This window comes from Mus caroli, unplaced genomic scaffold (assembly GCF_978045245.1).
Source record: "Mus caroli unplaced genomic scaffold, Mus_caroli_1 scaffold_6, whole genome shotgun sequence".
Taxonomy (NCBI): domain Eukaryota; kingdom Metazoa; phylum Chordata; class Mammalia; order Rodentia; family Muridae; genus Mus; species Mus caroli.
Window position 1 is genome coordinate 34,196,106 of NW_028227261.1, and position 11,147 is coordinate 34,207,252.

An 11,147-nucleotide genomic window follows, 5' to 3' on the forward strand; every position below is an offset into this window, starting at 1 on the left:
GCCATTGTATCCAGCACCTTGTGTGAGTGCTGGGGATCAAACTCACTTCTTCATACTTATGAGGTAGACACGTTGTAGACTGAGCTGTCTCTCTAACTCCAAGCTTACTTTTTATTTTGAGACAGGGTCTCACTCTTGTAGCCCAGGATAGTGTAGCCTCTGCTTCTCAAGGCTAGGGTTATAGGTATCCACCACCATGCTGAGCTTAAACTCATTACTTCTGAAAATAGCCTTTCTTTTGTTACCTAGAAAATTATTTATGTAGAAATTGTTTTCCTCCTGTTTTTACCAGTCTTCTCCTGGTGTCACTTAGTGAAATTGTTGCTAAACTTGGAGAGAGTCAGAAGACCCATGGTAGCTAAGCCACAAGACTTGCTTTCTTCCACTTCTTCTGTGGAATAGGACTAGTAACCTCTCCAAGACAGTTGTTGGGATTAAGTAAAGAAAACAAGATGGTGACTGAGCATACAGCCTAGTGCTTACTGGGGAAGACCAGAAAGACCAGGCTGAAGCCAAGACTTCCCCTTTGTGACCTTTAGCAGTACTAAATCCTCATTTACAAAACAGAAACAACAAGAGCATTTCTCACAGATATGAGTGATATATGAGATAAAATATAAAGCGTTTAGTATCTACCGTGTTTGACGTCAACCACATTTGCCAAAGTCAGATTTGTTTTATCATAGTTTAGTTATAAAATTGAATTTATTTCAATTAGTATAATTTAACAATTAAAGATAATTCTCATTCATTATCAGATCATGGAAGAGAAGGGTCAAATTGAAGTACATTGAGTGAAATGTTGGCTGCCTTGCCCTTGCCTAGTGCCTGGTGCCTAGTGCCCTGGAAGGATTTTCTGACACTGAGTGGACTCATCTGGCCATCTTAACTCTCCACCAATCACATTTTACTCCATAGTCATTCTTGAAATGTTTTTAGGATACATGAGTCCCCATCTCCTTTTCCAGACTTTCTAGAATATTGCTCAGTGTTGTTTAGTATACAATCAACCTGGCTTTAGCACATGTGGTGCGATAAAAACACTGTTGATTCCATATGGATTTTACTCGGACTTGGAAATTACTGAGTTTTATTATTGCTGCTGCTTCTTTTTTAAAATATGGTTTGGACATATTTTTTTAAATGATTTATTTATTTATTTTATGTATATGTACACCATTGCTTTCTTCAGACATACCAGAGGAGGGCATCAGACCCCATTGCAGATGGTTGTGAGCCACCATGTGGTTGCTGGGAATTGAACTCAGGACCTCTGGAAGAGCAGTCAGTGCTCGTAACCACTGAGCCATCTCTCCAGCCCTTACTATTGCTTCTTGATTCACATTTTTTAATTCATAGATTTATCTAGAACTAGATGTCCTCTGGAGGATGGTCAAATGATTCTAGATTAGGTAATGACTGGCTTGTCATATTTTCTTTACAGGTCCGCAAGCACATCAATGATCTCTATGAAGACCTTCGGGATGGACACAACCTGATCTCCCTGTTAGAGGTCCTCTCAGGCATCAAGCTGGTGAGCTTCTTTCTTCTAACGAGAGTCCTATAAGCAAGGCTTCCTGTAGCAGTAGTTTAGTGCTTGCTCCATTGGGCGGGAGAGAGAAGTAGATGAGTTATTGATAACACTTTGTTTCTCACTCAGGCATATAGTTTACAGGTGACATCATCTCAATTTATACATTATGTATTGTCATGTGAGGTCTCTGTACCCTGAGTCCTAAGGATTTAACTTGAGACTTCATGCCTGTTAGAAGGCATTGTGTAATTAAATTTTGTCTCCAGCTTTAGGTCTCATGCCTTGATAAAATCAGAAATACTTTTATTTTGTACTTCCGGACACCTTCTTTGTCATTCCTCATCTCTCTCTAGATACTAATCTTTCAGGAACATTATATTCATGTTTAAAATTTTTCTGGGGAATAAATTGCAGTTTTCTTTGTATAGGTTTTTTTCTAGTTTGTATAGGCTTCCCTTTTCTCTATTATGTTTTTGTCTTTTTCTCCTAATTTTCTGTGTTTAGCTAAGCATTTGAAGTTTTTAAGAACCCAGGTGTTTGGAGTTTCTCCTACTTTCCTCCATGATTTGTTGAGTCTCACAAATGTGGAAAAATGCTGAAGCTTGGTCTGAGCGAGCCTGTCCTCATAAAGCAGTGTTTACACACAGGCTCTTTAAATATGCTGGCCTGTCCCAGTGCTTGTGGGAAGCCCTTTCCTATAGAGAATCCTGGCTGAGACTCCTGGCCCTTCAAAGAATACCTCTCACACTTGCTTTGTTTAAGGGATTAAAATAACATTCCTTTGGCCATTGTTTCAAATATCTAAGCACAATGGAAGCAAGTGTTCTTGGTGGTTCAGTGTCTTTCTTTCAGATGCTATAGGCAGTGCAGTTTTCATTGGAAACATCCATGCTTGAGTATTAGAAGCATCTGGGGGGCGGGGGGGAGTCTGCAGAGGCACACAGTGCAAGCACTCTAAATCTTAGCCCACTCAGTGCTTCTGGTGGATTCTTAGTCGTTTGTTGTGTTAAAGAATAGTTTCTTTGGCACACTAGATTTCATTGTTTATGTGATGTTCAACTCCTTCTAGGATTGGGGCTTAGCTTCCTGAGCCCTTTGTTTTGGGTTTACTTTAAAAACAAAAAACTCTTAGTAGTACAGTTATTCATATGTATTTTTAGTGGTCAGAATTGCCATAAGTGCTGGGTGTGGTGGCGCACACTTTTAATCCCAGCACTTGGGAGGCAGAGGCAGGCAAACTTCTGAGTTCAAGGCCAGTCTGGTCTACAGTGAGTTCCAGGACAGCCAGGGCTACACAGAGAAACCCTGTCTCAAAAAACAAACAAACAAACAAACAAACAAAACAATAACAACAACAACAAAAAACAGAATTGCCATAAGCCTTTGTTAGCATAGTTAGCATGTGTAATTCCTGTTTCTCGTCTGGCCTTCATTTATTTTATTATTTTTTTTAAGATTATTTTTAAGATTTATTTATATATTTTATGAGTACTCTATGTGCATGTGTACCTGTGTGTCAGAAGAGGGCATCGGATCCTTACAGATGGTTGTGAGCCATCATGTAGGTGCTGGAATTGAACTCGGGACATCTGGAAGAGCAGCCAGCACTCTGAACCACTGACTGGCCTTCATTTATTAATCTAGTAAGATATCAGAATTCCAATCCTCTCTGCTGGGTGTTATTCTTCAGCACTCATTCAGTGTATCTCCTACAGTTGACTGTAGTGTCAACTGTAGGTGTGTCAACAGTGGTTTTCACATTGGAAAGTCATTCTTTCTGATGATACTGCGTACCACACAGGGTAAAGGTGTTCCCATTTAACTTTTCTTCTTAACCTTTGAAGATGTGGGTGTTTATGGAGATGCTCATATTATCTTCTCACCAGAAAGCATCTGATGTCTTTCAGAGTTGCTCTTGTCATAGTTCCAACCATAACAGGATTACAAATGTAGGATGGGTAGACATGAAGAATTGAAGATGTTCTCAAAATAAGAAGTGTTCAGTGTCCTCTTACTCTGATGTTGATCTGACTTTTTTCTTTCTTTTGGAAGTGGGAGGTTTTTCATTTTTAGATAAAAAACATTTATTCATTTCTCCTTTGTGTGTGTATATGCGTGTATGTGTGCTTTCTTTTCTGTTCCTCTATTATGTTTTTTTTGGTTGGTGGCCAAAGGAGCCAGCAGGGCTGAAGACCCTTCGTCTCGTGAGCATGCCCTCCTGGCGTCATACAAACAGCGAGGATCAGGAAGAGGAAGATGATGATGATGTAGTAGGTCTTTTGGGGATGCTAGCATCCCAGCTGGCACTTCAGGGCCATCAGAGGCCAGACTTTTCAAGGTCTCCAAGTAACTTGATCACCAGTTGGCTTCCCCTTCCACCAGGGAATCTGGGTCCCAAAGAAAGTGGTTAAAACTAATTGTGCCTATTGCTACTCTTAGATGATCCTGTAGTGGCAATTATGTTGCTTATCTGAGAATGGTTGGCACAAAACCAGTCACAGTACATGGGAGTATCAAGTCCTTGTGACCTGGAGACCTATGGCTTTCTGCTGGCCTTGTTGTATTGTCTGAATCTGACTGCTGAACTGTGGAAGGGTTAGCTGACAGCATGAAAATTAATTGCTCACGATTCCACAATATAGACTAACTGTATTTTCTCTCCACTTCTAGCGTCTGGTTTCTCACTAAGCACCTGTCAATTGTTTTCAAAATTGAGTGTTGTTTGCAAACTCACTGCATGAGATACTCTGGCCTTGGTCAGTAATCTCACTAGTTACTGTAAGGAACAGAGATTTAATTTGCATGTTCTTGGACTATTAACTATTGGTGGAGGGTCCATTAAGAATAGAGATTAATGTTTGTAAGAGGAGCCTTTTCTGCTTATAGGTTCTAAATTAGAACCCATAATCTTTCTCCAGAAATGGGACAATACCCCCAACCTATGCCCTCTTAAAGTCATCTCCTCATCTCCCTTCCCGTTGTCTTACAATTGTATTTAGACTGCCATTCTCTAAGCTGTATTCTCCATTGATCTGAAATAACTTAGAAAAGGTTCTTGCGGGCTGGTGAGATGGCTCAGTGGGTAAGAGCACCCGACTGCTCTTCCGAAGGTCCAAAGTTCAAATCCCAGCAACCACATGGTGGCTCACAACCACCCATAATGAGATCTGATGCCCTCTTCTGGTGCATCTGAAGACAGCTACAGTGTACTTACATAAAAATAAATAAATAAATAAATCTTTAAAAAAAAAAAAAAAAAAGAAAAGGTTCTTGCTGAAAAAACTGTCCCTAAAGCTCACAGAAGAAGTTACCTTGTTATACAGAGAGGCCTTGGTATCTCTGCAAATTATCCCATTTGGAGAATGTTGTTTAGAAATGCTGGAGTGTACCCGAAGGGACACTCTTAGCCCTCTCCATATGTTGGGCTACTTTTTGGCTTTTATAAGATTTTCTTATTGCAGATCCCACCACAGAAATACCTTATATTTGTTCAATCTTTAATTAGCAGTGCCAATTTAATATTTACAAATGAATTGGGTGTAATCTGATGAGGGTGATATTTCAGTCCCAGCTCTAGGAAAATCAAGCAGCAGCACTGCAGGAGATGTGAGAGCAGATGTCTGTTCTTACAGCACTTGCTGGGCAGGTACACTTTACTTACCTCCCCATAGGCATGGCTGAGCCTTGGGCAGGGGTGACAGTTAACAGATGGAGGTGGCTTTGCTTTGTTTTGTGGTATGACCCAAGGATTAAATAGCAGAAACAGTTTTATTTGTGATTCTTAAATAACTATCACCCTTAGAATTGTATTGCTCTGAGAATTTCACTTGGGGATCAGCAGCTTTCTATGGTGACACTCACCTCCTTGAGAGATGTGTTACTTCCTAGATTCTGTCATCCATTTTGGAATTTTTCCACTTTTCTTGAGCACCAGTAACTGCATTCTCTGTATTTAAATTTGCCTTTCTAGAGTTTGTCTTCTCTGGCCAGGTTTTTGCTGAGGTTGGTTCTACCCATTACTAATTATGCAGTTAGACTTTCTGCCTTTCCTCTGCAGTGTAGATAATTGTGATTTTTTTTTTTTTTAAGATTTGTTTTATTTATATGAGTACACTGTCGCCCTCTTCAGACATAACAGAAGAGGGCACTGGATCCCATTACAGATGGTTGTGAGCCACCACGTGGTTGCTGGGAATTGAACTCAGGAGCTCAGGAAGAGTAGCCAGCCAGTGCTCTTAACCACTGAGCCATCTCTCCAGCCCCGATAATTGTGATTTTAAGAGTCATAGAGCTATACTCAGTGTTACTGTTAACCTTATACCCCAAATAAACCTCCGCCACACACAGAAGAGCCTGTGCAGAGGTGACTCTGACACAGCATTAGACTCAGATAAGCTTGTGGGTTTGTGTGATGTAGAGTGGTGTGCAAGCATTGTCAGCTGCTGAGAGCCTGCTGGACACATGCAGGCCCTGCTCTTCAAGGGGCTTCCGTTAATGCTCCCACACCTGGCTTCAGCCGTGAGCAGTTCTGTGTGCTTTTTTAGTCCTAGGAAAGGCTGTGCAGAGGTAAATTACCATAGCTAGAATTAACATCCCTTTTCTCCCTTGCAGCCCAGAGAGAAGGGCAGGATGCGTTTCCACAGGCTGCAGAATGTGCAGATCGCCCTGGACTTCCTAAAGCAGCGGCAGGTAAGAACGTTTGATGGATTCTGGCTCTGACTCTTTGTCCTTACATAGAACTTGTATTCTTTTTGAGAGGATCAGTGTTCATGAACAAAGATTAAACTAAAAGATAGGCCCTGGAGGTTGGGGCAGGGCACAAAATATGTAAAAAACCTGTGAAGAATACGGGAAAACCCACATTGTATAAAAAATGCTGCATTGTCATGAAATGGGACAAGGGAAGTCTCGTATAATTTCTCAGACATGTCACATCTGAGAGAAATGTCTAACTCATGCTATGATTACTTTCATGGTTCTGGGAATTGAACTCAAGGCCATATGCTCACTAGGCCAGGACTCTCACTTAGCCAACTCCTCAGCGCTGACTTAAGGGAATGACCATCTTCCCCCCCCCCCCCCCGAGACAGGGTTTCTCTGTGTAGCCCTGGCTGTCCTGGAACTCACTCTGTAGACCAGGCTGGCCTTGAACTCAGAAATTCGCCTGCCTTTGCAGTGCTGGGATTTAAAGGCGTGTGCCACTCATTCTTCTTTTTAAAAGAAGATCTCAATATGTAGCTCTAGCTGGCCTTATTATGTAGACTAGAGTAGCTTCCAATTTACAGACGTGTTTGCCTATGCCTCCAGAGTGCTGAGACTAAAGATGTATGCCACTACACCCAGCTCTACTATTTTGAGGCAAGGTCTAACCTTATAATTCAGTCTGATCTCAAACTCTAGGTGTTTCTGTCTTAGCCTTCTAAGTACTGAGATTATAGAAGTACACTACCAAGTCTGGCCAAGAGAATGGTTTTCGGAGAGTAGAAAGTATTTGGAGTATAGTAGATCTAGCCATCAAAGGGGGAAAAAACCCCACATTGTTCTCTTTCTATATAAGGAAGACAGCAAGAAGTTTTCAGGCAAAGGAGGGGAAACCAATAAAAGGAAAAAGACTGAAAATTATCAGGAGGATTAAGAGTCCCAGAGCTGTGTGCAGTGGTCCTTGTCTATAATGCAGTAGTAGTTGGGAGGCTCAGGAGAGTCATGGGGGTAAGCCCAGGCTAGGCTACATAGCAAGACCAAACTGAAAATAAGCAAAGACTGAAAACAAATGAACAAACAAAAACCACCCAAGTAAAACAAAGAGCTAGATGAATCCTAAAATATTCATTTAGAAGACTTTATAGAGCCAAGAACCTAGCATCTCCAGTGATCTGAACAAAAGAGAATTAGAGTTGGCTATCTGAAGTGACCTGGCCCAGATCACAGACAGGGGTTAGAGCAGAGCTAGGACTTGAACTCCAGTCTCCTGCTAAGTGGGTTAGTGTCCTTCTTTAATTAGTGATGGTCTCTATACCCTCTGTCCTCTCGAGGCTTCCCAATCAGTGGGATCAACAGCCTGGGACCAGGGGATAAGAACTAACAGTGGGATTTGTGTGACTTATTAATTTAGAGAGAGAGAGAGTCTTACTATGTAGCTCTAGCTGGCCTGGAACTCTTCTAGGGAGACAGGGCCAACCTTCAGCTTTGGATCTACCTGCTTCCGCCTTTGGATGCTGAGAATATAAGCATGTACCACTAAGCCTGGCCAGTGAAAGTAAAAAGACTTGCCTCTTGTTCTCAGATACAGGGACAAGGACAGAAAGAGGGGTGAACATGTTGCTGACTTGTGGTAGGGAAGAAAGTGGATGAGGGGATGGGGGGGGCAGCTCCCCAGTGTGAACTGTGTGGATAAAATTTGGTGTGGCTAAGATTGCCCAGCAACACTAAGAGTCAACATGACATTATATGGTACGTATATTTTTTAGTCTAATTAACTTTGGTAAATGTCCTTAGTGCTTCCACAATAATGTGTGAATGTAACATTGATTACTTTATTGCTAATTCCCCATTAGCCCCAGTGTACTGCAGGTTCCTTAATGACAGGGAACATGTTCCTAACCTTTTTAGCTTCCATATTCATCATATCAAGTGATCTATAATTGACGAAGATATATTTGTTTAAAGAATTTAATAATGAATGGCAAGAGAAATGGAGGCTATTGGGATATTTATTTATTTATTTATTTTTTGATTTTTATTACATATTTTCCTCAATTACATTTCCAATGCTATCCCAAAAGTCCCCCATAGCGCCCCCCACTTCCCTACCCACCCATTCACATTCTTTTGGCCCTGGCATTCCCCTATATTGGGGCATATAAAGTTTGCAAGTCCAATGGGCCTCTCTTTCCATTGATGGCCGACTAGGCCATCTTTCGATACATATGCAGCTAGAGACAAGAGCTCCGGGGTTCTGGTTAGTACATCATGTTGTTCCAACAATAGGGTTGCAGATCCCTTTAGCTCCTTGGGTACTTTCTCTAGCTTCTCCACTGGGAGCCCTGTGATACATCCAATAGCTGACTGTGAACATCCACTCCTGTGTTTGCTAGGCCCCGGCATCGTCTCACAAGAGACAGCTATATTTGGGTCCTTTCAGCAAAATCTTGCTAGTGTATGCAATGTGGGATATTTATGAGAATGTATGTTGAGTTAGGAAAACCTGAAAAGGGGTCTAGCCAGACAAGTTAAAATAAGAATTGGTTAGCTAGAAGTGCAAATAGAACAGAGAAGAGGATCAATTACTATAATAGAAACTAAGTGTGGGCAAATGATAACCATAATAAACTCAGAAGGGCGGGGATCATTAGAACAGGGAGGCCCAAGCTATACAGGTTACCAAAGTATCTTCAGAATTGAGAAGCCAAGCAAACTACAAATACTTGTCGTGGATGCGAGGGCTAAGATTGTAAGAAGTCATACATGTCAGACAGTATGGTAGGAACAGAAAGTTAAGGGTCAGGTGCTAAGGCCATTGAGGAAATTATTAGAAGGTAATCCGCCCAAGGCAGCTGGCATCTCAGGGAAAGGGGTGGGACTGTGGAATATGAATCAACAGGTTCTGCCCTCATAGCAGCTCCAGGTCAGTGAGTGACTGACTACTGGCGACTACGGAATTGGAATGTCCAGACTAGGAGGAAGGGCAGGCTCTCTTACCTCCACACCACCCCAGGGACTAGAATCTAGATACAGAGAAGGGAAGAACGTTCCCAGCTGAGTTTTGGTGTAACCTCTGAATGGAGGTCACAGGGGCCCTTTACAGGTAGTTCAATGGAAGAGACCTCCTCTTCTAGCTTGTTAAAAGTAACAGAAACTGCCAGAGAATGACAGAAAAGACCAATGGGCTGAATTAAATGGCTTGCTCAGCACACTCCATTTTAAAAATCTACAGCTTAATTAAGAATCTTCAGTTTTAGGGCTGGTGAGATGGCTCAGTGGTTAAGAGTACTTGTTGCTCTTTCCTCGATAACTCCATTTTCTAGAGGATGTGATGTCCCCTTCTGGCCTCCATGGACACCGGACATACATGATGTAGGCGAAACACTCAGAATGAATGAATGAACAAACAAATAGCAAACACCTTTAATCCCAGCACTCTCACACTTGGAAGAGCCAGGATCTTGGTTCAAGGCCAGCCTGGTCTGTATATTGACCAGGATAGCTAGGGCTACACAGAGAGACCCTGTCTCAAAGAACAGCAAAACAAAACTCTCAGTTTCATGCAAAACAGGACAGCTGGTCATGGAAGAGGAGGGGCATCTATGGGTCTGTGCACAGTTTGTTTTTGGACTGGGATTTTTTTTTTTTTTTTTCCTCGAGACAGGGTTTCTCTGTATATCCCTGGCTGTCCTGGAACTCACTTTGTAGACAGGCTGGCCTCGAACTCAGAAATCTGCCTCCCGAGTGCTGGGATTAAAGGTGTGCACCACCATGCCCAGCTTGGACTGGGATTTTACACTGTGGTCTTGTAAAGGGCCTTAGGAGTAAAGCTGACATGTGTTATATCAAGAAGAGAGATTTTTTTTTAAAGATTTATTTATTTTATTATACGTAAGTACACTGTAACTTCTTCAGATGTACCAGAAGAGAGCATCAGATCTCATTACAGATGGTTGTGAGCCACCATGTGGTTGCTGGGATTTGAACTCAGGACCTTTGGAAAAGCAGTCAGTGCTCTTAACCACTGAGCCATCTCTCCAGCCCAAAAAGAAAGATCTTTGTCAGGGAAAGGGAAATGGAGAGAGCAGCAGGGAGCAGTGATGAAGAAGGGGCATCTCTTTTAACCCCCAAAGAATAGAACAAGCCAGGGTTCTGACTAACTAAACAACTTCCAATACCATATGCTCACAAGGTTTCTTTGCTGGTGAAAGTGCAAAATAGTTCATCTATCCTGAAAATAATCTGACAGTTTGTATGATTGACATATATTCACTCCTAGGAATTTACCATAGAGAAATGAAAAAATGTCCATGCAACAATCTCAACAAGAATGTTGGAGCTTTACTCAGAAATGCCCCAAACTGGAAATAATCCATAAACCCTTCAGTGGATGAGTGGACAAGCTCAGGGCAGGGCATCTGTGCAGTGATGTTCATTGATAATGAAAAGGAACAAGCCATTCATATAATTTAGCAGCTTGGATGGGAGTCTCAAGAACTTTATGCTCAGTAGAGGGGGAAAAGCAGTCTAGGACCAAAGGTCACATGCCATTTATGTGACATTCTAGAAAAAGCGAAATGAGCTGGTAGTTGTCAGGACCTCAGAATGAGGCAGGTCCAGCTGTTTGAATATAGGCATCATGGGGCCTTGTTTGGAATAATGAAAGTTATTTTATGTGAAACTATAAATGTATTAGAATTCATAGACTCTTAAGCTAAAAATTAATATAACTGTATTTTAGTAGTGAAAATAAGTAAAAAATCAGTCCAGGAAAGAAACTTCTTGGGCTCTAAGACCACCTTGCTTTTTCCTTTTCAGGTGAAGCTAGTGAATATCCGCAATGATGACATCACAGATGGCAATCCCAAGCTAACACTGGGCCTGATCTGGACCATTATCTTGCACTTCCAGG

At 41.7% G+C, this 11,147-nt stretch overlaps 1 protein-coding gene across 16 annotated transcripts in view; it reads left to right on the plus strand.

Moving 5' to 3' along the window:
* Nucleotides 1–11,147, plus strand: part of Macf1 (microtubule actin crosslinking factor 1) — a 341,227-nt gene that overhangs the window by 144,661 nt on the left and 185,419 nt on the right. For 9 of the 16 annotated variants that reach the window (XM_085838977.1, XM_085838973.1, XM_085838974.1 and 6 more), the window contains 4 exons: nt 1,445–1,534; nt 3,709–3,804; nt 6,146–6,223; nt 11,054–11,146. In XM_085838977.1, the coding sequence (XP_085695103.1) occupies nt 1,445–1,534; nt 3,709–3,804; nt 6,146–6,223; nt 11,054–11,146 (357 nt within the window). The remainder of the gene's footprint in view (nt 1–1,444; nt 1,535–3,708; nt 3,805–6,145; nt 6,224–11,053; nt 11,147) is intronic. The other 7 variants (XM_085838975.1, XM_085838990.1, XM_085838981.1 and 4 more) reach the window with 1 other exon arrangement.